The following is a 27,314-nucleotide window of genomic DNA, read 5'->3' on the forward strand; positions in this document are numbered from 1 at the left end:
AACTTAAATTATAATTTGTAAATTCATATTTAAAATACAGCTCAAGAATAAACTTTAAATCAGAAAGAGATGCTTAGTTAACCTTTACGAAAACTTTTCGTAACACCTGAATATTGAAATGATTTTAAACTGAATAGAGATACACTATAAATTAAGTAGGTACGTCAAATTGTTTGTAAGCTGGAATGGCGAAGATGTTAATAAGTTAGTTACTGTCCAGATTCTTTAGTTCTAAATGTGGAAGCCTTAGTCAAAGTCTCCTTGAGTTCCACTTTGGGCTGATTGCTGGTGTCGTGGTTGTGCTGTTGGTTCTTAATGATAAGTTCCCCAGTCACTGAGCAGGTGATGATCCGAGCAGCACAGCGCATATACCTATTCCGGGCACAAAGCCAATACGTCTTGGAGCCACGTGAGTTGTTGCGATAATACCTTGGAAATTAAAGAACTATATCAAATATTCCTTTGGGCAGTTGCTTAAGGACTTACTCGTATCCACCCATCAGGAGCTTAGGTTTTCCTTTGGTACCCTTGACAATCATTATTCCTTTCCTACGGATAATATCTGTAAGTAAACGAACAGTATTTGATGAGTTAGTATGAGTTCTTAAAACGTCATGGTAGTTACATATTGCTGACACGCCTCTTAAATATCTTCTTTATTTTCTTGTAAATCCATTAACACTGATTATCTAAAAACAGTTACCTTAAAATAAAAGTCAACTAGTTGGAAGATTTGTATATAATAACTTGATTGGAAAATGCTTTTAGATTTATTCAACAATTATAAGAGCCTTGGGTCACAGATGCGAATGCTTTGAATATTTCAGCCGGTAGACCTCCTGGCCATTCTTCAGTACGTGGGTGGTGGCCCTGACCTTGCAGTTGGAGCTTCGATAGCGGGCACAACGCCAGTTGATGCTGCTCTTCAGCTTGCGATCCATTACGAACTCATGCTTATCGATGACCAGCTTACGCTTTTTCTTGCGGGTGCAACTAAAGCTGGCCAAATGTGCCGCACCTGAAAGGCAGAAAGTAAATTATTAGCAAAAGACACTAAGCTTAACTTAAAATGTAACTAAGAAACATAAGCATTAAAATAAACTTAAATGAGGATTGGATTGCTTTGAGTTTATTTTTCATACATGAGCTTCACCTCCACAAGGCATTACTAAGAATTTGGAGATCAAAACATAAATACTATTTACATTAAAGGTAATGTGTTATACATATAATCCTAACATAAATTTTTTCAATAGGTAGATATTCGAAAAGGTAGAACAAATTATAAATCAAAAATTTTTCTTTTTAAACAAAACTGAATCGAATTCAAAAACTATATGGCCCCTAAAAAATCACCCTTGAAAGTTATCATTACTGCAGCACAGTGTATTGCCTTCGCTCTTGGCCACAGACCGGATGATTGTGCTTGCTTGAGTGGACAATTTTCCCATCCATCGTATGGACCCGACCGTGGCACTTGAGTTGGGTTGTGTACTGTGTGCAGCGCCAGTAGGTCTTCCCATTGATGCATTTCTCGCGAACAAAGAGGTACTTCTCGTGCAGCAGCAAGGTGCGTCCCTTTTGACTAACCACATAGCCAAGCTTGGAACCTAGAAAATACAAGACAAGAATTAATAGTTAGTATAGGCTTAACTTAAGAAATACATAAAAAAAGTTAAATGTGTAATGAATTTTCAGTTAAATGAATATATCCATTTCATTTGGCCTAACAATGATTTTCCTTTGCATTTATTCTGAATGATTGATCAACTTTTCGCTTGACTCTAACGTACACCTAATGCTAACTATGTGTAGTATGCTTCTTAAACGTCGTGGGTGAGGTCATGCAGCTCCTCTTCCTGAAGATCAAAGTTTACGCCGCCTGCGCCCTCTATCTCGCAGTCCATCTTGGTAGACATTTGGTGCGGTTCCCGCAGCGTTTGCGCCTTGCTGGAGCTATACTTGTTTCGTTTGAGCTCCGCGTGCAGATGCTCCGCCTTGTTGATAATAAACTTGGGCGGCGTCTCTTTTAACATGGTGATGCGGGCGGGGCACTTGATTTTCTTGGTGGCCATAGAGCTGCATCGCCACAAGATCTTCTTCTTGTTTTCGCTCATTATCAGAAAACGAATGCCATTGGCCATTATAGCAGGCCGACCTCTTAGCGATTGTGTAAAGAAGATCAGCACATCCTCTGGGTTGGGTACCTCGTCGTTAGCCAGTACAACTGCAAAAAGACAACAAATTGTATTAGTTATGGTCGGAAATACTGTGAACTGCAAGTATATTATGTAAGCATTTAAAAAATTGAACAATTATATTGGTTCCTAATAGGTTTCTTCTTGTTTTATTAACATGCTTAGCGACAGACTCTTAAATTACATATCGAACATGTACGCCATGCTCTGCGGCAGACTCCTCACGTTGGACACTACCGGTGTCCTCATCCTAGGACCTACTAGCGCTTCAGTCTTCTCCTTCCGCTTCGGTCGCAAATGGCAGTGTTCGTGTATCTGTCGGAAATCATTCGTATTCGTTTTGCTCATGCAGATGAGAACCGGACACTTGGTATGGCGATAATACCAATGACAGCGCCAGTAAAGATTCGTGCGGTTTATGTTGTTCCTGAAGAACTTCATTCCATCCAACCAAAGCAGCTGCCCTCCGCGCTTGGATACGGAAAAATGTATTTGCGGATTATTACCACGATACTGTCCATGTCCGTAGTCGAGCTCTGAAAGAAAAGCGGATGAAGGAGAAATAATTTAATAACTTTTTCTAATTCGTAACAAACAGTTAGCTAAATTGGTTCGTTAGATACATAGAGGTATTGAAAAACATTTGATGTTGCTTTGCTTTAATACACATATTTTACACGCTTATGGACTAGTTGCTAAGGAGTAGATAATCGCAGCTAAAAGTCCTGGTTTCTCAGTTTTGATTTTAAATCAAGTAGCGGTGGCGGCTCTCCATGAGCTGTGATTGGGCGGGATTCAAGATCTGGATCTGGAACTGCTCCACGATCCACATCAGCCTCCGGTTCTGCTTGTCCGTCATCTTCAGCGGACTCTTGTAACTTTGTTTCTCCGCCCGGCAATGGCTTTATTTCAATATCATTGCTTTCCGTGTGCTGGTGCTGATGACAAAGTCGGAGGATTAATGTGGACTCGTCGTGAATGGCAATGGCGGGACAGCGCTCCTTGTAATAGTTCCGACACTTCCAGTACTGCAAATGACCACGCTTCTTGTTCCGGAAGAAGCGGAAGCCATTGATTACCAGTAACTTGCCACCGTTCTTCTTGGAGTCCGCGAAGTCAATGTGAAAGGCTGTTAAATGAAAGAGAAAGTCCAGATTAGTACGAATATATATTGATTACTACTAAATCAGCATCGCAGTTTAAACCTAGTCAGGGAAAAATATGCAGTTCATCTTAGAGTAGATTCAAAACAAAATGATTTATTCAAAAGTGGCTAGTGAAAAGTCTGGACGCTTTGGACATTGTACACTTAAATGTAATCCTATTACGAGTCCAAAGAGAGGGCCTTCTTCTCACTCTTTATGTAGACGGGCAAGTTGACGTTGTTGTTGGGGAACTTCCTACTGTGATCGTGCTCGTAGGTACACTTGATTATGCGGGCTTGGGAGTTCTTGTCCATGGCAGTAACCACACGGGCTCGGCAGACAGTCACATCCTGTTGAATGGACGAGGAAACATGTCTTTACTTTTATATTGCAATTAGTAATTGTTTCTAAATTAAAAATAAACAACAAATATACTATATGCATCCTAACATCTTGACTCTAATTAAACATTTCAGATGTCTGATTTCTTTACAAAACATCGTGAAACCTTTAAAAAAACATTAAATTTATCATGGTTTATTTATTGTAATTAATGATTTTTTTTTGTCAAGTCTTACCTTCCTTGAGCAGATCCAGTAGGTTCGGGAGGCTGAACATCGATTTTTGACAAACTTTTCATTCTGGAAGAGCAAAACAGTCCTTCCCCGCTGTCCTGTGCCAAAAACAGCCAGCTCTGTAAGTATTTAACAAATTATTAGTCATTGTGATTAAACTGTAGACTTTTTCAATGTTTTTATAAAAATAATTTAGCTAGTCTAGCTTTTGAACAAAGTTGTGAATGTTTATTGGTGGTTAAATAATGTTTGTTCATCTACATATGGTTGTGTACACCCGAAATGGCCACATAAGTGGGTTTCTCTTTGTGGGTGATCATGTAAACTTTGCAGTTGAGTCTCTTTTTGGCACAAATCCAATAGATGATGCCATTGTAGTTGGCCCGGCGTTGATAGCGTCCACCGTTGTACATCAAAACGGCACCGGAGCTGGTCCGTTCATAACGGATGCGATCCCAATCATCCAGGGTGCGGAAAGACTTCTGCTTGCTTGCCAATCCACAGCGAACTATTTGACGCCCTGTGCCTGCAGTTTTGGGCAAGAAACTTTCATTTCCGTAGTCGGCAAGGATACTTGGATTGAGTTCAGTTAGTCCTGCAATGGAGAGAGAATTGATTTTGCACGGTTAGTAAAGCTAATAAATTATTTTTTATTTTACAAAATAAAAGCAACAGAAATAATAAAATTAATAATAAACGTCAAATAAATAAAAAGACAAATAAAAATTTATAATGGTTTTTATTAAAAATCAAAAAGCACCAATATTAATCTAAAAATAAATAAAAAACAATTAATTTACTTTCAAAGAAACTTAATGAAACACTCACCTGAGTTTCCGGAAGTTAGAGGTAGACTAAATACTGTTAATCTGGGCAGGAATATTAAAATGTATATTGCATTGTAATGCAAGTGAACAATTGGAAATAATTGTTTATTTCACAGAACGAGAGCTTGGTTTGGAAATGATTTAGTTTAATATAGATTTCTGTTTCTAGAAAGTATAATCTATTTCTATAACTTTTTGATCTACGGGTGATTATGAACTCCGCTGACGGCGTATCGGGACTGGCCATTGGGCAAGATGTGCGTGATGACGCGGGAGCGACATTGCTTACGCCACTTGCTGCACTTCCAGTAGACCTTATCCTTATAGGCTGCGTTGCGCAGGTAACGATGCTCGCCGCAGTGCAGTACACCGTTTCCGGCCGCCGTACGTACATAGTGAACATCATCCATGGTTTTGGCCAGACGGACGCGCTTCACCAGCGTGTGTTGATTGGATTTTGTTTGCGCCACAGTTATCACATCGTATGTCACTGTAAAATAAACAAAAAGATTCTGAATTAGTTGAAAATTGCATGATTTTAAAATTTTAAATAACATAAATATACTTTCTAAATCACATTTCCTCTTAAGTACACAGGACAAAAAGTTTATTATAAATGAACATCTAAGTTATTTACTCCTAAATTTCAATTTATGGCTAAGTTTTTAGTTTCGATTCATTGCAGATTGTGCAAATCCTCAATGTCTAAGTTAAGCGTCCGCAGCTCTAGCGTGAGATCGTCGGCCTCCTCCTTGATGAATCCTCTGGCAAGAGATTTTACCGGCTTGATGCGCGATTTTCCTGTTAAACTGGTCCCTGAAAGACGTTTCTTTCGGTCCGTGTTGAGGCAGGTATGATGGCACGATTCCAGCACAATCCTGTGCACACCCTCCACCACATTGGTCACTACCCGTGCATTGCACTTCGTGCTGCCCTGCAATAGAGAGCAAGGGAAATAATTTATGTCTGTCTTATACAATTTTACAGTTCAGTGTCTAATTAAAATCTGCTAAAATCGCTCTTATTCTAAATTTCTATGCTCTAAGTTCTATACCACTAAATCACTCACCTTTTTGGAGCATATCCAATACGTTTTGAGATTACTTCGACGGTTTCTAACATAGTTGTAGCCATTAAACGCCAGCAGTCTGCACCCACGTTGTCCCCGAATGAAGGTGAGCAGGCTGTGCTTGATGGCGCCATCCATGTCGTCCACATCTTCGATTACTGTAAGATAGCAAATTATCCTTTAGTAGAGATAAGTGAAAGGTTTAAAAATATGAGGACTGCAGGAATATGAATACTATAAAATACATTTTCGATTTTTAAGCTTTATATTCTATAATAAATATTTAATAAGTTAAATTTAATTCTATACAATTGACAGTCAGAGTTGACTGCACGTCTATGGCTGGTTAGTAGGGTGGATGGTTATGTTGGCCGCATTTGATGGTCACATCATGGTCTTGCACGGTGACCACCCTCGCCTTGCACTTGTGAGCTCCAGCTCGGGCACATGACCAATAGGTTTTCGATCCTGTGGCCTTGTTTCTGGTAAATGTGAACTCTCCAATCTTCAGTTTACGACTCCCTCGAAAGCCTGTTATGTAAGAGTAGTAAGCCACAGAATCTGTGAATTGAAAATACAAAAATGGAATTAGTTCAAACAGGAAGAGTAGTAAGTCTCAAATTTAAGACTAAAAGGCAAAGAGACGCTGTAAAACCATAAGCTTAGCTAAGTTGAATTTTATTGTGTCAGACGAAAGTCGAGGTGATGCAATATTGTACAATTGAACTTAGGACTAGAACGCTAGGTCGCTGTTGCCGGCGTCGAGGTGGCAGGGGTCTCCAATGGGTCCTGCCTCCGCTCTGCCCGAGCAGCCGCCTCAGCTTCCGCCCGCTGTCGCTTAAGAGAGCCGTACTTTCGCGCCTTGGAGATGACTTCATGATTGTGTTCGCTGTTTAATATGGTCAGGGTGTCCAGTTTGGTTTTAAGTCGCGCCCGACACCGTAACACTGCGAACTAAAAGGAAACCCATCATGAATACTTGGTGATTTACTCTTTGTAAGCACCAGGGACCGACTTTTTTATTTACTTATAACAACATTTTAATTTACTTTTTAAAAAAATAAAAGATAAGACAAGTTATATAGATAAAATCAATCAAATTCAGATGAATATAGAATAGTATAAGAATAATTATATTCTTTTAGATTTGGAGTTTATCAAATTAGCAAATTAGGTCCCCGGGCAATCCACTCACCTGGCTGCAGCGCCAATAAGTGACGTCGTCCCTGCAGATGTGCCTATTAAAGGTGTGTTGCTTGAGCATAATCTGTTTGGTACCGTACTTGCTGACAATGAAGAACGGCGAGTTGCTGTTGACCACTCCTGCGGAGGAGGCGCTGGCCAACTGCATGGTGGCTTCGCCCACATCTACACTGATCTGATAGTCAAATTTGGCTAGAATGAGGAAAGACAAGTAGTGTTCAGAGTAAGTTGACTGGAATATGGGAATATAAATTTAGATGAGGAAATAAAACACTGGGGATTGCTTTCATTGTTTTGGTATATTGTACATTGTGGTTTCGGCCTATGACTACATACATATCCTAAATCCTACTAGCACTGCAGACAGTGCTGAGCGTGATCATGATGCTTGGTTAGACGTGGCCGACGGCTGAGCTCGACGAGGACGTAGAATGCCGGGCAGTTCTTGGTCAGGCAATGGAAGTAAGTGCGGTACTGCATGGCGCGGATCTTTTTGTAGGACTTGCCGTTGACCATCAGGAATTCACCTTGGGCGGTGCGCTTCAAACGGACGCCCACATTCTGGTCATTAGCTGAAGAAGATGAAGGATGAAGGGTTGATGGTGAAATGTGGTGCGACACATGTGTGGGATGAACTTAATCCAACTATTATATGAAACTAAATTGTCTACAACTGTCGTGGTTTCGGTTTTTATGAATCTCTAGCTTTAATATGGCGGATAAAATGCATCCTTGGGCAAAAGTTTTGCGGGCACTTTCCCGCCCAAAAACCGCGGCGGATGGTTGTGGGCATTTTTTCCGAGCTTAATGCCTCCATCGAACTTGGTGATGGCCCTCGCCGAGCACTTGTTCTCGTTCAGCCGCTTTCCATTGCCATCGGAACAGATCCAATTGACTGTGGCCCGGAAACTGGCCTCTTTCTTGTACATATATCCATTAAATACCAGGTTAAAGCCCTGTTTTTGGTTCCTCAGGAAGAAGTATTCGTGCTTATCATGCCACAGGCCACGCGGAATATCCCCAATAAACTGACCTGCAATGGTAAAGAAGGTTAAATAACCGGCTTGATTATCTAGATATATTGGTACTTGAATATACATACAACCCAGAGAAAAACACATGGATTTTTGGGGTGCTGAGTAAACAATTTATTGCAGGCAATTCCCGATACAGTCAACTATTTATAGCAGCTTATTTATATCGCTTGTGGCATGTTTTAGCTACATCTAGTCAACCTTTTTTTTTGGTTTTAAAATCGGTTTATATGTTAACATATTAGTTTTCAAAATTCTGTTCATTGGATGGCCAAAATATGTATGTTGTTTGATTGGCTGCAAGGTAAACTCACCTGGTATGTGAAACACACATTTCACTTTACACTTTGCTAAGGGCCACTAAAGTCAATTAACTCGATCCAAAAACAAGAAATTCCAATTTCCGAGTGGTTCTTGGAAAATTCTTTTTGGAGGGAGTCCTTTTTGAGACACCAACAACAACAATGATGCCACTTTGCTGCACACACATTTATGCAAACATAGCCGCACACCACAAACACACGCTCGCCACATTTTCACAAGATTATGCACGGGTTTCTTACTAATCACATTAATTCACTTTTTCCTCAACGCTAATTTAAACCACTTCACATTTTGGTAAAAACAACAAACAATTTGTTTGTCAAATAACAAAACCGAAGCGAACACGGCGAAAAAATATGAGAACAACTACAACAAAGATGGCGTGCCATTAGCAGCGCTAAAAGTGCTGTTAACGAGAGCTATCGGTTATCGTCTGTTAAGGAACTGGGTTCAAATCCCAATAGCTTCGATTCTTAAATGTCTTGCTTTAACTATTTATTAATCATCAATTAAAGTTTTCTATAGATTTTATATAATAAATATGTTAAGTTGTTTTCATGGCTTAACATGATTTTAAAATAAATACTTCTGCAACAAACAAATACAGAGAGAGCATTCAGAACTATGTATGTCACCACATATAATATACATATATAGATGATTATTTTTTATTACATTATTATTTATTAAATTATAAAAAACAAATGCAAACGTGATCCAGAACGAAATAAAAATGAAAACACTCAATGTTTTACATTGAAACAAAATTTTTTTTTTTTTTGTATAAATATTAATATTTATTATATAATAATATATATTATTGCAACATAATAATATCCATTTTCAGACAATAAAAAATAAACAAAATTTAAAAAGTCCATTAAAGTCTAATCAGTACGACCCAGCAAAACCGATAGTAAAACGCAAGAATGAGCTACATCGATACGTTGTAGGAATTTTTCCCAGCTCTAAAGTACAGTGCTTCTTCTTCAAACCGTGTTTTTCAGCATAAAATATTTTATTTTTAATATTATTATATTTTCCCTTACTTGTTAACCAATAAAATAAGCAAAAACCAGATAAAGTCCCTCCTCAGTTGTTTTATTTTCGTTTTTTCGCTCGAAAGGCATAAACTTACTCAGATGTTCTAACCTGTTGCGTTTCCAATTCTCCAACCACAGCCGCCACATCCGCATCTGCATCCCAAAAAATCCCACCACGTAAACGCGGCAGACCGAAGACCAAGGTTGAGGATCAAACGCCCAAGCCGAAGCTCCTTGACAAATTGCATGCAGCGACCTTGAACGAAGAGGCCAGTGAGCCGGCTGTGTACGCCTCCACAACGAAGGGTAAGACCCAATCCTGGCGAATCCTACTCGCCTGGGAATCCTGGTATTGTCAAGCTAATTCCATTCTTCTTCGCAGGCGGTGTAAAGCTCATCTTTAATGGCCACCTGTTCAAGTTTTCATTCCGCAAGGCGGACTACTCGGTGTTCCAGTGCTGCTACCGGGAGCATGGAGAGGAGTGCAAGGTGCGGGTGGTGTGCGACCAGAAAAGGGTATTTCCTTACGAGGGCGAGCACGTCCATTTTATGCAGGCCAGCGACAAGAGCTGCCTGCCCTCGCAGTTCATGCCGGGTGAATCTGGAGCCATATCCTCGCTGTCACCCAACAAGGACACCAAGGTGGAAATGCTAATCAAAAATACCACTAAGCTAGAGGATGAAGACGACAAAGAGGAAGAAGATTTTGAGGAGTTTGAGATTCAGGAAATCGACGAGATTGAGCTAGATGAGCCGATCGCAGAGAAGGTGGTCGCCAAGGAGGACGATGTAGACCCCAATGATTTCCGCGAAAAGATTAAGAGACGCCTGCAGAAGGCCCTGCAGAGCAAGAGAAAGTGAAACGGAATATGCGCTAAAACTTCAAATTATACTTTTCATATTTACTTGCTGACAAGGAGGTGGACTCCAATGATTTCTGAAAAAGATCTATCTTCGCCTACAGAAGACCGTGCAGAGCAAGAAGATGTTACACTGAAAATGCCTTAGAGCTTCACTTTATACTTTCTATATTCATTTGGGTTCTAAATACCCTTACTAAGTACTAAATAATTAAGTTTTTAATAAAACGATGTCAATAAATCAGAACCTTAAGTAAACAATTTGACTAGTTCGTAAGCTTTAACTCCCTATTACTCATATGTGTTATGTGACAAGTGTTTAATTGATAAATAACCTGCGCTATTTCATGTTTTTCAGTTACTCAGCACGTCCGTAACTGTGGTCCGCAGATGTTTCTCATCAGCCGTAAAGGTGGCACTCTGCTGACCATCAATAACTTTGTCTACCGTTCTAATCTCAAGTTCTTCGGCAAGAGCAATAACATCCTGTATTGGGAGTGTGTCCAAAACCGATCAGTCAAGTGCCGCAGCCGCTTGAAGACCATCGGAGATGATCTCTATGTAACCAATGGTTTGTAACTCAAATTTAAAAGTAGTAAACAAATAATAGATTCAATATTTAACTCCACAGATGTGCACAACCACATGGGCGACAACAAGCGCATTGAGGCGGCCAAGGCGGCTGGAATGCTGATACACAAAAAGCTTAGTTCTCTCACAGCCGCCGATAAAATCCAGGGCTCCTGGAAAATAGATACCGAGGTCAATCTTGATCAGCTGCCTAAGATGTAATAGCTTATCTAACATTCCCACCCTACAGTCAGAGTTCTATTAAGGCTTAGCTAATGTATTCTACTATTATTTTTGCAAAGTATATTTCTGATTTAGACTGAGAATCCCGAGCCTAGTTAGGATGGGTAAGTAGCCTGTTCATCTGGGATCTCAAAATATCATTTTTGTAATTCGCAAAGTCCCCGGGGTCATAATATTTATTCTGTTCTCAATCGCTTAGACGCTTTTGGCCGCGGCACTGACTTGAGCAATGGCTTGTGTTAGGTACAAACTATGAACTTTTAATAAAATCAGATGAACATCTAAATGAGTTGAAATTATATGATCTCGCCCTAGATTTAAAGTTATTTTTTTGTCTTTAAAACATTTAAGTTTATAACAAAATTTTACAATTTCATTTAAATTTACTTTTTGTAAGTTTAGTGTACGAGTATATTTTTCCGATCTGAGAATATCAATATTTAAAGTTATTGCATTATTTAAAAAATATTTGCAGTCTTTTCCTTAAAAGGAGCATACAAAGCATATTTACGAGCTTGACTACCTTTTATTTTAAATTAAGATTTTTTTATTTTAAAGTATTTGATAATTTTAAGAAAATGCATTTCATTTTATGTAGACCTATTGTTGAACTAAAAGTTTCGGATCTGGGAATAATTCTATGTTTCCATTCATTTATACTTGTATGAAGATCTGTAAAAACTAATAACTAAAAGTTGGATTATTCTAAGATCGCATCCATAGGATTTAAAAACCTTTAGCTTCAACTTAAGTTCAGGGTCTAATCGGTAGGAACCCAAGGCATCTTTAGAGTACTAAGTTTGGTCCTGACATTCTTATGGTTGTGAGAGGAGCAAGAGCTTCGGTATTTCACCTCTGTGCCCACCATGAAAGTCGAGGCCCGGGCCTTACAGCCCTTAGTGTGATGCATGCAACGCCACGACCCTATCAGGTTATCCCTTCCTAGAACGCGATGTACAATATATGTCTCGTTGGCTATGATTAGCTTCGGACGGCTATAGGCAGCCAGTTTAAACTCCGCGGTTCCATCGTAGTGTGTAGCCTTTTTTGAGTAACGACGGCGAACTGAAAGAAATTAAAAAATATGGAGTCAGAAAATTATAGTGATTAAGTGTATACAAATCATTAAATACTAAGCATTAAGGGTTAAAACCGTATAAAAAAAATATTCTAATTATTGTAATCATTTATTTCGTTTTTGTTCTGTAAATTGCTTAGCCTATCAGGACTTATACAACGTTGCACTTAGATTAGGTTCAGGTGGGTCGATTTGCAGTATGTAGTCTTTGGACTATTATAAGCACGTCTCCAGAATTGTTTTTTTGTGTGATGCAATTCAATATTTTAGAAAAGTAAATCATATGGCACCAATTATTTATAAAACTGATATTTATATGTGTCCATTATTGCCTTATTTGCTGCACAAATATGGCTCAAGACAATGACTTACAATTGTCCCAAGACTACATAGAGGGTTCTCCAATGCGCACGACAAATCGCTCACCGTAGCTTAGGTACTCTACATCGACATTAGTTCAAAAAATTATTTATAACCACAGACATTGGTGAGCCCAATTCCCTGGGGCTAGTAATCCTTGCTTATGAAGACTGCGCCGTGTGCTTGGTGCTGCTGCATCAGAGCCATCATTTGCGGCGTCTGCACGTGAGGCAGGGAAAGCGGCATTGCCAGTGACATGGAAACGGGGACAGGTACCGACACCGGCATGGCCAGATGAGTGGGAGCAGTAGCGTACGATGGCGCAGGCATTTGCGATACCGGGCTCATCATCTCCACTGTGGGAGTGGGTGTCGTCGACGTGACCATTGAGTTAAGGTTGGGTGTCTCAGTTTTAATCGCGGAAACGGAGCCATTAGTCTTTGCCTGGCAATAAAGCTGACACAACGGCAGCAGTTCCTTGTGACGTCTTTTTATATGGCTGAGGAAGTTCCCCGTGGACTTGGTGGTACCGGAGATCAAGCCGTAGCAAGTAGTACAGGTGGCCTGTATGGCGCCTGGCGTCTTCTGATTCGGCTGAATGTTCTTGTAGAACTTACCGTCCAGAATCTTGGGCAGGGTAAATGGTTTTCGAAATGATTCATCGTCGCTGAGATAGGTTACGGCTAAGGAAGCCACAGCAGCATCCGTAGGCAGAGCAGGCGTAGGCGAAGGCTCCATTTTTATCTTAACTGCAAGATTAAGAAATCAAACATTAGTAAGAAGCTTAAACGATTTTAAAGCTAGACTAGGAACAAAACAAATACGCATAACTATATATTTTATACTTATTAGTTTAGTTTATTAAGATTAAGCTAGGTTTGTAGTCTAAAGAATAAATTAGATTAGCTGCTGATCTTCAAGAGCCTACTGCAGCTCCGGAAAGTCGTCCAGCAGGTCAGTGGTGAGATCCATCGAGTTGACTTCCGGACCGTGAGTGTGCGGGGCGCCAGCGATGCGCAGGGTGACGTCCTGTATTTTGGAGGTCACAAGGGTTGCTCTGCAACTGTGCTTCACATACCGTGAGCACCGCCAGAAGATGTTCTTCAAGCTCTGTCTGTTTACAACGTACCGATATCCCTCAAAGACCAGCATCACCCTACCGCGCTGCGTGGTGGTGTACTGGATGCTGGCGCTGTTTGCCTTGTCCTCGAAGAGTGCCTTTAAAGATTGGATGACACCTGTAAATGTAAGTGGATTCATAGGCATTAGTTTAGGTTATTTTAGGAGCTCTAGCTGTGGTAACTAGCTACTGCACAAAATGTGAAAGGAAAAGTTCTGTTATAGCCATTTATTTCAGTTTACAAAAGGAACAAACAATTTAAACTACAGGCTGGGTTTGACCGCTATAACTTTAAGTGTAGAAAGCTTGTGGTCAATGAATTCCTGGACAGCAGACTCAGTTAGTTGCTTTCCGCGTAGGGCAAACACTTGGCACACATGAGCTGCAAAAATATAGTACAAATTACGGCTTTGAAATGGGGTAAGCCTCATGTTATATATATACTTATGATGTCCTGTAGAAGATCCTTGTCCGTTGCTTCCTTATCTTGGGCTATGCGTGCCAGCCTATCTTTACCAATGACCAGATCCATTACCCGGCACGTATAAATAACCGGCATCGTGATGTATGCCTTAGCCAGAGCCATCTTGGACACATAAACGCGACTGCCATCGAACAAGGGAATCGCATCTGCATCCCTTGGGACTTTTTCCAAACTTTCGGTTACTGACTTCTTGGAGTTATCCGCAGGCTTTGAAGTAACAGTGTCTTCCTTTTGGTCCCTCTGCAATGTCACATTTTGTTGAAGACTATTAAAACTTTGTTTCTGGAAGGCAACAGAAAACATAAACAAAATAAAACACAGTTCATGCGGTTCTCATATTGGGACTTTATTTCGGATAAATTATCAAACTATCGCCTACACTTGCACCAGAAATCTGGCCGCTATGGGTATATTGTAGTAATTTTTATTATTTATCACATTCATGGCACAATTCCAAATAATAAAAACACTAATTATTTATTTTAACACGCCCACGAGTCACAAAATTCTTAAAGAAATGGCAGCTACCAGGGCTGCATTGGTGGTACAGTGCGACTTGGCCCAAAAGGATTATTATTATTATGACCATAGCAAATCCTAAATATGTTTCGTAATTTATGTTATTCTAGAGTCTAATATTAATGTGCACTCTTTTTTGTCGCTGATTAATATCAAAAATAAGTATTTTATATGTTTTAGCCATTTAGAAGATTGCAACAAAACCATTAGATTTACGATAGGAGATTTGCTGAAGTTTGAAGTGATTACTGTTTTGTTTATATTAAATATACAAAAATGTATTATTATGAAACTTACACACGACAAAATCCATTTTTTAACTTTTTTATTTTACTCTTACTGGTATTTACTGTACTCAACCCAATGCAGCCCTAATAGTTTTCGATTAGTCCGGCAACCCTATAAAAATGTCGCCCATAGTTGTGAAAAAATGCAAGCGATTAAAACAAATTGTTGCTAACTAACTAAACTTGAAGGTGAAATTAAAGAGTTAATAGCCTGAAATATGTGAATTGTGTTGGTGGAATCCCCAATTTGAAAGAAATCGCCGCCTCCCAAGAAAGAGTGCTCAAGTGTTGTGTGATGAAGAAGAAAAAAACGACGCCACTCAAATATCAAGCAAATATACATATTGTGTACAAATGTTAAATTGCGAAATTGTAATGCTACAGCATTGTCGAGCATTGTTAATAAAGTTTAGAAACTATAGCGGAGCAGGCATATATTATTTGGCGGATCATCTTGGGCAATCGAACTGTCAGAGCGTTCTAATCAATACCAACTCCTCCCACTCCGACTTGTGTCTTGCAGACCCAGAACTGGAGGATGACTATAAGGTGCATCTGCCGCTCCAGGTGTCCAGGAAAAAGAAGGCGTCGGGCGTCTCTGGCAAGCAAAACTTTGACCACCTGGATGTTAGCTTCACCAGGAGCAACCGTGGCAATAACCTGTTAACCATCGATGGGAAACCTTTCACCCTCAATCGCCGAATCAAAGACGTCTGCTACTGGGAGTGCGTCAAGCTGCGCTGCAAGTACATCAAGTGCTCCGCCCGCGTGGTGACCAAGGCCAACCGGATCTCGGCCCTGCGCGGGCTACACAACCATCTCTAAGTTACAAACTACCTGTGCCATATCTTTAGTCTAATAAAGATGTTTCCGTTGATCAATTAGCCACTTTCGCCTTATGTGCCGTTGTAGTTCCTGTAGTGTCCTTAACAAAATTCAGAAGCTTTCCTACTAATCCCAACCAAATTCTTGCAGCCCGCTACCATCTTGTGGCCAATCGTCGTGGCGGTAAGAACCTAATCTTCCAGGGGTACATGTATTGTGTGGAACGCAAATACCGGAATAGCATTAATTGGGTGTGTTCTAAGAACAGCAATCATGCTCTTCGTTGTCCGGCGAGGTGCGTCACCAATCCGGAAAGCACATCTGGCATTAAACTGAGCCACCGTCACCATAACCATCCGGCATATTCCATTAATTTAAACAGACGCAGGCCGAAGCGATCCAGTAAGAACAGCAGCAACCAGTTAACTTCCAAATCAGGATTTTCAAATTGTTAGTCTAAACTAAATAGTTATAATATATATATTCTTCGTCATTGCATTGTTACATTTTGGTGGAATGGTAGCACAATTCATTTGGTTCTTGGTCTCACAATATCTCAATGCCTACTTCTTTTATAAAACTGAGTTATTTATTATAAACATTGATTTTTACTATGGTCATAATACACAAAATGCTAAACCACCTTACAAATTAATATTAAATCGAAATACATACTTATAAGTTATAACTGTAACCCTTTAACTAACCAACCAAACAATTTCTTAACAGGTTCTCAGCGTCATACCTTTTATAGGGAGAACGGTTTTATGATCATCGATGGCTACCGCTTCGTGATCGGGACTACAAATCAGCGTCGCACTTACCTGAAGTGCGCAAACTTTCGCAGCAGTTGCAGGGCGCGGGCCATTGTAAATAGGGAAACAAACAATGTACGGATGAGGCACGATGGGCATAATCACAGCCGTAAAAATGTGCCGAGCGGACGTAGCTCTAAGAATTTGCAGGTATTAAAATTTTTGGGGAATAAAAAAAACGGCTTCCGTTGAAAAAAGTTCGATTGTATTTCACTACTCAAAATATAAACCTTATTTCCTATACATCCTTAAATCTGTATTTAGAAAAACACATTAATCTGACTAAATATATTAATCTTTTTTAGATAAATTGGCACAGTACGTCCGCTCCAATCGAGGAACCGATCTCGTTTACCACGAAGGAAACACCTACACGCCCAATGAAAAGTTAAGAGAGGGACAAAAGAGTCGGGACTGGAAGTGCTCAATGTATCACAAGGCCAAGTGCCGGGCCCGCCTGGTTACCCGTATTACGAGCGGCGGGGATATTATCCATGTAACCAGCAGCCTACACACTCATCCTACAATGTACACCATACGGAAAAAGGATACTCACGCGGCTGACCAGAAACTTTGCCTAGAAAGGAATCCACTCTGCATTAACACACGATCAATTAAAATGTAGAGCAAGTAAAATCCACCAATTAGCTTAGATTAACATGATCTCTGATAGATTAATACGACGCCATTCGAATGTTGGTGTTGGAAATTTAAGATTATAATTTTCATAAGATAGAACTAAAACAATTTTAGAACAAAGTACATATCCAATTTTCCAAATCTTATTAAACATTTTTTAAATGTACCAAAGACATTATAATTTCGTCTGATATATTAATTTTCTGTATATTTAGTCTGTAAGTACAATAAAAACGTAAAAAATGTTCTCTTTTATTTTTTATTTTTGAAAAGTATTTGACATTTCCCCTACTAATGAATTTCTTTTCTTTCTTTGCAGACATTCTTCTGAGGTATAAATTTCTGCCCATAGACATGATGTACAATTCAGACGGCAGACTGACGAACAGCTTTCCGAAAATTCGAATCACACAGAGTCAGCGCAAGACCGTACAGCTAATGCTGAAAAATTATATTTTCACCAAGTGCAACGTGCACGGAAACACCACATATTGGCACTGCCGATCTCGTCGGTCTGGACAACCTCCTTGTAACGCTCGTTTCACCATCAAACAGCTACGGAACGGTCGGTACAGAGTCTTTCTGTCTCAGCCGGAGCACAATCATGCTGTAAAACGACGCCGTAAAAATTAAAAAAAATTTCTTTAAAATATATAAGGGCGGAGAATACTTATGTGGCTATAAAGCGCCGCCGTATAATTTAATCTTTCTTAAAAATATATAAGAGCCATGTGTTGGCAAACAGCATTACACCGCCTCTGATTCTGTAGTTGTAGTGAATTAAGCAGTTGTCAATTTACTAATAAAAGTGTACCTTCTATGTCCACAGAAAGCAGCGTAGCTATCTACTCTGCCACCTCACGCGGAAGAATGCAACTAATTTACGGCGGTCAGCCGTTTATCTTTGAGAAGACCCTAAAACTATCTTCGGGAGAGGAGAAGCGATTCTGGCGATGTAACCAATGGTGGAACCAGAAGTGTCGATCGCGTGTATTTACAATTAACGATGTCGTCTGTCCGCTTAACCGATTCCATACGCACGAGGAGATTGTGCGGCGAAAGAAGCGCGTCCGCCGAGTACCGCCTGTGGAAACAATTGCCAAGGCCACATCCGCCAGGCAACAGCAGCAGCCGACCCAGCAGCAACAAGAGATTCAGCTGACCAGCGACGCAATGTTGACCAATGCTGGCGCCATGCTGGAGGACGAATCTCCTGCCACAATCGATGTTAGTGAGCTGGGAATGCACCTGAAGTACGAGGAGATCGTAGCGGACGTCACGGGCATTGTGGGAGCCACGCGAGTGGTCAGCCGCAGGAAGTGAGGCCCAACTTTTCACTAGAATGACTCGAATATTTCGTAACGAAATATCGCAGCGTCAAATTTTACTCCATAGAAAATTCTGAGCATTATCATTTTTGAACTTGCCAAGTCGGTAACTTAAAGCTACATACTTTTGTTGAATTTGAAAAAAAGGCTATTTACATTTACTAGCCAATATAAAACATTTTTATTATTATTTAGAGAAATATGTGTACGTTTTTTTTACATTCTCCAAATTCTCTTTTTACTTTTTAAACTCGATGTCTGATAATCTTCTATAGATGCAAGTTTGTGCTTTTTATTTTTCCTTTCCTTACAAAAAAGAATACATTTTTCTTATATTTATATAAAACTGTGTATTAAGAAACGGACAAGCTAAGTTAGCCTTTATGATTCAGCTTATAAATACTTAATTCTATGTAAATCCAATAAACGTAAGCCCTAAACAGTGCAATTAAATACTTTTAGAATCTACGAATTCTTCAGTTCAAGCTTGAGTATTCTCCCAACCGAAAAGCACACTTTACTAACCTTCTGGGTCGCATATTTCTTCTCTTTCCAGGTGAACCTCCTTCGTTCTACTTCACCAAAGGACAGCGTGAGTCCATAAAGCTAAATTACGGCGGTCATAGTTATGTAAAGTTCATGGAGAACGGCCGCGGAACCAAGTGGATATGTGCCACCCGCTCTACCACCAAATGCCGTGCTCGCATCCGCACTACCAAGAACAACCGTCTTGAGGTGTTGCATGCCCCTCACAATCATGATTTTCCGCCACAAAAGAAGGAACGAGGTCGTCTCCGACAAAGGATTAAATCCCAAAAATAATTAAGAACCTACTTGACAGCAAAATCATTTTCGAACTAGAACGAACTTTTGTCTGATCTGCAAAGAATGATCTTTTCAGTTTATTTGTTCATAACTATTCTATATATAACTATTCTGATATCTTAATTTTTTAATAACATCTTAAACCGGACTGTTTGTAAATATCAAAACGACTTTGCCATATCCTATGTTATAAATAATTTTATTTTGTAATCAACGCAATTAAACTTTAATCAAAAGATTGATTAGTAATTGTTCAAGTTAGGAAAATGGCACTAATATCAACCCGATATTAAAAAGAAATGTACTGAAAAATTTATATTTAACTCAAGAAGTCTATTTTTTATACAGATTCCTTTGAACAACGGTTTCGAACTGCGATATACATTTATATTAAAATGATGTCGCCATAAATAAAAGACCTGATAAAGTATAATATATTATATTAATGCCGTAAAACGATAAAGCAATTATTTAGACTAATATACGAAAGATATTTTCTGAATTGTCCAACATAAGACCCCAGGCAGTTGTAAAAAATCTTTTAATAAACTGCTTTTTCTTACAGAAATCGTAAATTAAAAGCTCATATACAACATTTTAAGATGAAGCCGACACATAATCAGTAATATATTGAAATCGTAATCATTTTATTTACTTAAAATGTTTTTCTGCATATTTAACTGAATGCTGGTTACAAAAATAAAAAATGGAAATCATTTGCTTGGACATTTCACGATAGACACATTTAAAGAATCTAAAAACAATTCGCATATTTCTTCAGTCAATCCAATGTAGATAATATTATAACTTTACTCATTCCATTGAGGAGTGCAGGTCGGTGAAGCAGGATGTGCACATCCAGTTACTGCCGGGACATGTGTCACATAAAGTGCTGATCCTACTTAGACCAGCCCTGTTCCGTTTTAGACAATTCACACATTTGCCTTTCAATCGAGGCAGTCCCACATGGACAAAGTTGTGCCCATTGTCGGAGGTGCGTATAATATTTTCCGGGTTGCTTAAGTTTAGCCTTCGGGCAGGCTCCACACTGACCATTTCTTGCGCAGCCAAGACAACTGGTTTTTGGGGTTTAACAACTCGCTTCTGGAGCACTTTTTGAATAGGTATAATTAGTCGTATAGCTCTATCGCCTGGAAGAACGAAGAACAAAAATAGTTAATGATTTACAACAACAAAATAAAAACATAAGCATTAGATATATAAAATAAAAAGATCCGTTCATATTTTAATGCTGTTTATTTAATTTCATTATTCTGATTACAAGAGTTGTCCTCCTTGTGTAGAATTTTATCTGAAAAAAAAATGAATTAATTTATGAACTCATAGGATTCGTTGATTTATATAGTAGTAGAAAATTATTTTAAAGAACCAAAGACCTAATTCAAATTTATTTGACTTAGGCTTTCAGCTGAGGAAATTTACTTACCTCAAACGTTATCACTTTTGTCAAGGCGAGTTTTCCAATCAACCACTCTGGGGACAAATGACTTCAGCCTTTCGGGTGGTTTATGATTGTGGAATCCCCTGATGGATTTTATTGTTTTAATGTGCGTTGTTAGAGCCGAGGAACAGTGCAACTTTTTGTACATGGAGCAACGCCAGAAGGCCAGGCATTTCTCGGGATTCCTAGTGTGGCAGCTGAAGGTGAAGCCATCATAAACAAGTTTTCCCCGATCATCGTAGGTAAGCACTGAAAAAGAACGACTGAATTTAGTTTATAGACATAAGAAATAAGCTTACTTTGAAGACTTGGGCTGGAAATAGATCTGAGCAGAGCATGATAGTTTACTGATAGTTTGACTTTGGATCTTTATTTCACGAGATCACCTTTCTGTTATTCAACGGAATCAACTTCAAAAACTATCATAGGCATTTTTATAAAACTAACATTAGAAGCACACCGCTATATTATCAATTTTACTAATAATACGTCGAATTAAACTCTCTTTAGACTTCAAACTTATATTACATTTGTACAATTCAAAATGCACCCCACGGGTGATTAGGGCAATAACTCAAAATAAATACATTTTCCTTATGTACTTTTTATCTGCAGAGACCAGGTGGTATGTTTTGTCCGTTGTCTCAGCTAATCGTGCATAAGCATCATAGAGGCGTGCATTATTTCGTGATCAGTCAGTTGCAACTCGGCCGCCTCTCTAGCCAATTGGTTCTCATCGATTAGCCCATGCTTGTTCTGCTGGGCGAAACTTTGGGACCGTGTCATCTTCCTTCCGGAGCTTAATGCTGCCATTTTATTCCTTTGAATGATCTTGTCGATCTTCTCAGTGTGCGGCTGGTGGTTATGCAGTCCTCCGGTTACACTCTTTAGCCTGCCGTTTTCCAGAACGCAGCGAGACCGACAGCGCATTTCGTGCGCTTTTTTTGAGTAATTGTGGCAGCGCCAATACTGCTTGTTGCTCTTGCGGCTGTGGCAGTTGTACATATAGCCGTTCAACACCAGGCACGGCGTCGACCAGGGGCTCTCTATGAAGACTAGTTCGTTGTCATCTGAAAATGAGAGATTTTTAAAGGGTTAGTTAGTGGTGGCTTAAATTTCTAATATTTAGCCTTATAATAATAAAGTTGAGCTTTCCAAAACGATTGCCATCCTTTGTTTTGGTCTGTTTATTACAGCATAAATATGAAATACGTTTACAGAAGTCAGCAAGTGGCTTAATCTATGGTCGATTGGAATGGCCGATCTGTTTGGCAAATTTCTTAAATTATTACTACTAAACTAAACTATTAAAATTCTATTAATATTTGGCGCTATTTTGATATTTGATTTGGTAGTTCTTCTTGGAACTGTTGTTCTTCACAAAAAAAACTATGAAACCATTCTAAAAGAATCATTATATACACATTTATAAAAGAATTTCTACATTATAGAATATGGGACATGGAAGTTAAATAACAAAATTAAAAATAATATGAATATTAAACAGCTGAATAGTTTTTAAGGTAAAATTACATGAAAATTCAAACTTGACAAAGTAAAAAAAAACCCTCCTGTAGCTTCCTGGATACCTTTGTATACAACTCCTCGTTTGTTTGAAGTTTGCCAAATAAATCGGCCCATTCCAATGTTCGAGACTAATACGAGGTTAAGTGCTAGATAATAACTTCTAAAGGGGCTTGGTCTTCAGCAGAGATCGGCGTTTGGCTTCTTCAGCCTGCCAATTGACCTCTCTTTCGCGGTCACGTTGCTGTGCCCGCTGCTCCTCCGCCTCGGCCTGCAGCTCCTCCTCTTCCTCGGCGGCGTCAACCAGTGCCTGCATCTCGATCTCGGTGGCCTCGGCAGCAGGAAGGAACAACTTGCAGTCCTTGCCGTCCTTGGCGGTCACAATGATATTGCTGCTGCCCAAATACTGTGAGATTTTCGGGTTCGACGTGCAGATTTCTATATACTCCTCCAGTTCTTGTTCCACCTTATAGAGCTGCCGTTGGCCAATCCTCGATGAGTGCGATTCGTGGTTATGTTGCCGCCGAGCGTCGATGAACTGTCCATCCCGAGTTATAACCACAGCCTTGCAGCGGAGCTTGAGGACATCCGCACAGCGCCAGGTTGTTTGTCCATTGGCCTGGGTGAGCTTCTTATTGTAGATGTAGTTCCGGAACACCAGCTGGGCGTTCTTTTTCTGGCTTCGGATAAAACTGATCTCCGCATCTGCAAATTGCCCGAAGATAATCGTTGCTTTAGTGGGCATAGTTTAACTAATGTCTGATACCTTATATATTAAATATGTGTGGCTTAAGCGCTTAGCTAGGATCGGCGAAATAAAACAACATTTAATTCAGACTTTGGCTTTAAGCAGTTTATTGGCAGTTAGCGAACCGTAGAACCCGTGAAGATGATGGCAGAATACTTACAGAATCTGGGATTTTGGCATTTTATAACTTACAACTGCATTATCTTCAGATTTTTCATGGCTTGGGTTTCAAAAAGTGTTTATCACAAAACACAAGGGTGGAATACACCTGGTATTGCAGGCATGAAAGCATTGAACCGGTTATCATACTAATCACTTGGACTTTTGATTTTACACAACACCACACATTTACAGAGGTAGCAAATAATTTATTTATCAACAAAACAACTTTGTTATTAGCACACACAACTACAAAAAACCATTCAGTGTTGTTTCTGAATAATATTCGACAGGGTTGCCACTCTTTTGAAATCACAGGGTTGCATTTGCACTTAGGATTACCAGAGCCTGACGACACCAGCCCTACAAAAGTTTTAGTAATCAGTTTAAAAAAATGTTTTCCAATATTCTTTATTTCATTTTTTTTATAAAAGAAACTAGCAATATAAATACTACCTTACAGCTAACTTTTGTAATATGTAAAATGTAATACAAGCCACATGCTTTTCTTTTAATAGCCTGCCACATCTTGCTTAGAATATATCTTCACATTAGCTGATCTTGATGCAGAACCGCAGTTGAAGATATAAATTAATTATAATATAAACGTCAAAAACAATATATGTACATAATCTACTCGAAGTTTTTTTAAAAAAAAAATACCTCGCCAAAATCCACCGAAAAATTTGGATGAAAATGAATGCAACGTATGAAATTGCCAAAAATTTCCAGATCGATGAATTTGTACCGACTTTTACAGTATCGTCTATCAACCAATAATTACAGCCAATATATTTTCCCAAATCCGTCTGCAATAACGTCTACGTAGGCCTGTTTTGATACATCATCTAAACCAGTTTGAATTGCAAAACCCAACTGTCAACCAAACCATTTCCCCCCAGTACAAAAACATTAATAGGAACTACGCAAGACTCGGCAATAAATGCCGTTGTCAGAATTGTATTGGCAAGCTTTTACGTTGCTTCAACAAGTCTAAACAACATCTTGATATGTGAGATTGAGGAACACCCAAGAAAAAAAATCTAGCACCAACAGAGAATTATTATTCAAACAATAATGCGCATGCTCAAATAATAACCTTCTGACAATGTAAGATTTCTAAATCTATATAAGCACTTTTTCCAAAATTAATAAAAACAAATCCTGAAATTTAAGAAAATATACAAAGATATATAATGTACCTTGAGTATTACGTTAAATAATTCCAGTTCTTCAGTTCTTCAGTTTATGGCTTCAACTCTAGTTCCGTCTTGACAGCTTCTTGAAATTTCAACACTCTACTCACCATTTAACTAAGTTTATGTAAAAGCGCGTGATCTAGCCCCCATAGCATTTAAGTAATATGCTTAAGGCAGGCGATCAGCCATATGTTCTTTAGCGTTTCGAAATAGAACACAGGCTTATTTAAACTAATTATTAACTAAGATCCAACAAAGTACAGCTTAAATTTGTTTTGAACAGATTTAAACGTACTTTACCAGATTTTTAAAAGGGCTTGCTCCGCTTAGTCTTTAAATTTGGAAAACGTTGATAAAATTGTATAAATTAAAGATTAAAATATACGCCTTGATGAAAAGGTCTCTTTCAATTATTACAGTTTGCAAGCGGAAGCAAACCCCTTTTCTAAATATTACTTATTTCTAGTGGCAGGGTGCCATCATTAATGGGATAATTCAACCAACCTTGAGCCTCTGTGTTGCCCTGATCCGCGCTGGTGTCGACAAACGAGGAATCACTGTAGTTCTGCGACGCTTGCTTAGATACTGCCTTGGACGTGGTGGCAGTCACTCCGCCGCCACTTGTATTTGCCGTTGTTTGGTTACCAGCATCCTCGTTCTCCGTGAAGTAGCTTTCGTCATAGCGCATATCTCCGTAAGCGTCGTCTTCCACATAGGTGCCCTCGCCGTCACCGGCTGCGTCACCATGGTCTTCCGAGTAGTCAGGTTCCGATTTCGTGGGCAATTCCATTGGGAGTTCAATGTACTCAGCTTCCTCCTGTTGCTGTTGGCGAACCTGCTGCGTTTGCTGGTGGAGCTTAGTTTCTGTCGCGGTGACCACAGCTGTTTGTACGGTGATTTGCTGCGGCACCAGTTGGGTGGTTGTCGTGGTTCCAGTTTCAGTAGCCGAATCGAGCGGGTCAATCACATTGGTGGAGGTGCTTGTCTTCGAGCGCTTCACGCCGCTGTTGGAGGAGGAGCCAGAGGTCAGGGAGGAGCGTTGGGCAGAGCGTTTGTTTGTCGACACCAGCGTCGCCGTTGTTGTGGTTCCCGCTTGCAGCTGCTGCTGCGTTTGGATCTGCTGGGTTGCCTGCTGCTGCTGTGGCTGTTGTACAATGGTGGCTTGGGGTGCGGCAGTGGTCTGGATGACGATCTGGGTGGTTCCCTTGTTGTCATCGCCCAGTCCATCGTCCACGGTCTCGATTTTGTAGCGGGCGGAGGCGCGCGGCTGCTGGCGCTGCACACGCTGAGCCGATAATTGTTGTTGTTGTACATGAGGTGCTGCTGGCGGCGGGCTGGGCTCCTGCGGTGGTTGTGGTGCAGGATCATTCTGTAAAAATTAATTTAAAATTGTAAATTATATGAAATCGAGACAAGGAGAGTTCCCCGAGAACTAAAATTAAATTTAATGATCATTAGTACTAGGTCGTACCAGGCTAATTTTTTCTTTAATATTTTTCCTTTTAAAATATCTTATTTCTGATAACCTTTATAATGTGGTGAGCTTATAAAAATTAGTCTGGATACTTTTCAAAATGAAATATAAAAGAAAAGAAATTGATGTCATTACATTATTTTGCAACAATCAAGACTAAATACAAATCTTATCCTGGTAGTAAAAAAAAATAAATAGATGTTTTTGTATTTCCAACTGCAATTTTTTTTTTTCTAATCTCTGATACAAATGAATGTTTATGCTTCGGCACCGAATTCGCTGCGAAACAAAAACAACCACCCAGTTGCCTCTCGTCAAATAAGCGAGAATGAGGCACAAACAGTGGACAAGCGTAGTATAGTTGTCCTACTCTGGCACGCGTGCCTTTTGGCATTTGATTTGCGAGAAATTTCTCGGTACAGTCAAGCCATGCTCTTATACAGACGCTGGCGTGTGTATGTATTGGGCGCGAAAGATTGGTTGTTGTTGTTCCGTTCCCCCCCGTAGTATATTAAATGTATGCATATACTCACATCCGTTAGCCCCTTGATTTGCAGAGATTCCGCGGTGCTAATAAACGCGGGCAGGGCGTCCTGTTTCACGTTGACCTCGCCGCAGTACATAAATTGGATGAGGTCCTTCAGCGCCGAATGGCTTACATTGTTCAGGAATACTAAGTAGAAATACATATTATGTTAGGTCAAACATAAAGCTTTTCATTTAGGTACAAAACTCACCGATAGCGTGGCTGTTCGACGGCATCTGGGTGAACATTTTGCGAAAGAAGGGCGAGCAGACGGATAACACCAATCGGTGGGCCTTCACTATTTGGCCCTCGGCCGCCAAAGATACATCCACCAGATCGCCGCGACATAGCGACTCGTGGAAGCCAGCCGACAAATTCGTGTTGAAGTTGTTCCAGCACAAGCTGAATTGCTCGTCGTCCGCCATCTTGGACGAAAATCAATACTTTTCTGTATCTATGCGTTTACTGGCTGCAGGCGAAAAAGTGCATTGCACGTTCATTAATCACTGTTTTAACTAAGGCAACTAACTAAAATATTGTTTACAGCCACCAGCAAATGCCAAAAAACGGTAACCGCACACACAAAAAATGCAACGCAGCCAAAAAAGCAGGGAAATTTTCACGCGTCTGTATTTGTATGTGTGTGTGTGTAATAATTGGTTTTTATTTCATTGGCTGTTCAACTTAAATTGGCTTTGGATTGTTAATAATATACACCGCAACGAAATAACATACCTCTTGCTTATATATTTTATAAATTAAATATATTATTCCAATCACTTAGAATAATTTTTAATTTTCGCGCTGGCGACGCGCAGAACGCGTCCGATTTTTTCAACGTGAAAATTAGA

The 27,314-nt window shown here is 39.6% G+C and overlaps 5 protein-coding genes across 33 annotated transcripts; 4 read left to right on the forward strand and 1 right to left on the reverse strand.

Moving 5' to 3' along the window:
• On the reverse strand, positions 1–27,314 carry LOC108115124 (modifier of mdg4-like). 26 transcript variants are annotated; one of them, XM_017226389.2, is made up of 7 exons: positions 27,199–27,314; positions 26,675–26,932; positions 26,471–26,610; positions 24,968–25,832; positions 5,815–5,972; positions 5,527–5,679; positions 5,218–5,235 (listed from the first exon to the last, which is right to left on the reverse strand). In XM_017226389.2, the coding sequence occupies exons 2-7, from the start codon at positions 26,886–26,888 to the stop codon at positions 5,233–5,235; spliced, it is 1,533 nt and encodes a 510-aa protein (XP_017081878.1). In that variant the 5' UTR covers positions 26,889–26,932; positions 27,199–27,314; the 3' UTR covers positions 5,218–5,232. The 26 variants fall into 26 exon arrangements, 25 of the variants coding, with proteins under 25 accessions (XP_017081881.1, XP_017081888.1, XP_017081885.1 ...); XM_017226392.2 differs by lacking the exons at positions 5,218–5,235; positions 5,527–5,679; positions 5,815–5,972 and adding exons at positions 1–429; positions 487–562; XM_017226394.2 differs by lacking the exons at positions 5,218–5,235; positions 5,527–5,679; positions 5,815–5,972 and adding exons at positions 3,432–3,693; positions 3,922–4,037.
• LOC108115045 (modifier of mdg4) lies at positions 8,334–10,525 on the forward strand. The gene is made up of 3 exons (XM_041819810.1): positions 8,334–8,355; positions 9,518–9,724; positions 9,801–10,525. The coding sequence occupies exons 1-3, from the start codon at positions 8,334–8,336 to the stop codon at positions 10,277–10,279; spliced, it is 708 nt and encodes a 235-aa protein (XP_041675744.1). The 3' UTR covers positions 10,280–10,525.
• On the forward strand, positions 10,603–11,377 carry LOC108115130. Its single transcript, XM_017226408.2, has 2 exons — positions 10,603–10,849; positions 10,910–11,377. Exons 1-2 carry the CDS (start codon positions 10,669–10,671, stop codon positions 11,068–11,070), a joined length of 342 nt encoding a protein of 113 aa, XP_017081897.1. The 5' UTR covers positions 10,603–10,668; the 3' UTR covers positions 11,071–11,377.
• On the forward strand, positions 15,047–17,067 carry LOC108115128. 4 transcript variants are annotated; one of them, XM_017226404.2, is made up of 5 exons: positions 15,047–15,128; positions 15,463–15,685; positions 15,915–16,214; positions 16,494–16,729; positions 16,885–17,067. In XM_017226404.2, the coding sequence occupies exons 2-5, from the start codon at positions 15,613–15,615 to the stop codon at positions 16,969–16,971; spliced, it is 696 nt and encodes a 231-aa protein (XP_017081893.1). In that variant the 5' UTR covers positions 15,047–15,128; positions 15,463–15,612; the 3' UTR covers positions 16,972–17,067. The 4 variants fall into 4 exon arrangements, with proteins under 4 accessions (XP_017081893.1, XP_017081894.1, XP_017081895.1 ...); XM_017226405.2 differs by having other exon boundaries at positions 15,049–15,856; XM_017226406.2 differs by having other exon boundaries at positions 15,049–15,839.
• Positions 17,855–19,607, forward strand: LOC108115129. The gene is made up of 2 exons (XM_017226407.2): positions 17,855–18,537; positions 19,103–19,607. Exons 1-2 carry the CDS (start codon positions 18,038–18,040, stop codon positions 19,104–19,106), a joined length of 504 nt encoding a protein of 167 aa, XP_017081896.1. The 5' UTR covers positions 17,855–18,037; the 3' UTR covers positions 19,107–19,607.

This window comes from Drosophila eugracilis, unplaced genomic scaffold, assembly GCF_018153835.1.
Source record: "Drosophila eugracilis isolate 14026-0451.02 unplaced genomic scaffold, ASM1815383v1 contig_974, whole genome shotgun sequence".
In the NCBI taxonomy this organism is placed as follows: domain Eukaryota; kingdom Metazoa; phylum Arthropoda; class Insecta; order Diptera; family Drosophilidae; genus Drosophila; species Drosophila eugracilis.

Coding starts and splice junctions, on each gene's coding strand:
- LOC108115128 (XM_017226404.2), top strand. CDS start 15,613: ATGGGAAACCTTTCACCCTCAATCGCCGAATCAAAGACGTCTGCTACT. Junction 15,686..15,914: donor TGCGTCAAGCTGCGCTGCAA/GTACATCAAGTG, acceptor AAATTCTTGCAG/CCCGCTACCATCTTGTGGCC. Junction 16,215..16,493: donor CAAATCAGGATTTTCAAATT/GTTAGTCTAAAC, acceptor ATTTCTTAACAG/GTTCTCAGCGTCATACCTTT.
- LOC108115045 (XM_041819810.1), top strand. CDS start 8,334: ATGTTGTTTGATTGGCTGCAAG. Junction 8,356..9,517: donor GTTGTTTGATTGGCTGCAAG/GTAAACTCACCT, acceptor AAACTTACTCAG/ATGTTCTAACCTGTTGCGTT. Junction 9,725..9,800: donor GTACGCCTCCACAACGAAGG/GTAAGACCCAAT, acceptor TCTTCTTCGCAG/GCGGTGTAAAGCTCATCTTT.
- LOC108115129 (XM_017226407.2), top strand. CDS start 18,038: ATGTCCACAGAAAGCAGCGTAGCTATCTACTCTGCCACCTCACGCGGA.
- LOC108115124 (XM_017226375.2), bottom strand. CDS start 26,888: ATGGCGGACGACGAGCAATTCAGCTTGTGCTGGAACAACTTCAACACG. Junction 26,611..26,674: donor GTCGAACAGCCACGCTATCG/GTGAGTTTTGTA, acceptor ATTTCTACTTAG/TATTCCTGAACAATGTAAGC. Junction 13,279..24,967: donor GGGCAACACAGAGGCTCAAG/GTTGGTTGAATT, acceptor TTAATCTTGCAG/TTAAGATAAAAATGGAGCCT.
- LOC108115130 (XM_017226408.2), top strand. CDS start 10,669: ATGTTTCTCATCAGCCGTAAAGGTGGCACTCTGCTGACCATCAATAAC. Junction 10,850..10,909: donor TGATCTCTATGTAACCAATG/GTTTGTAACTCA, acceptor TTAACTCCACAG/ATGTGCACAACCACATGGGC.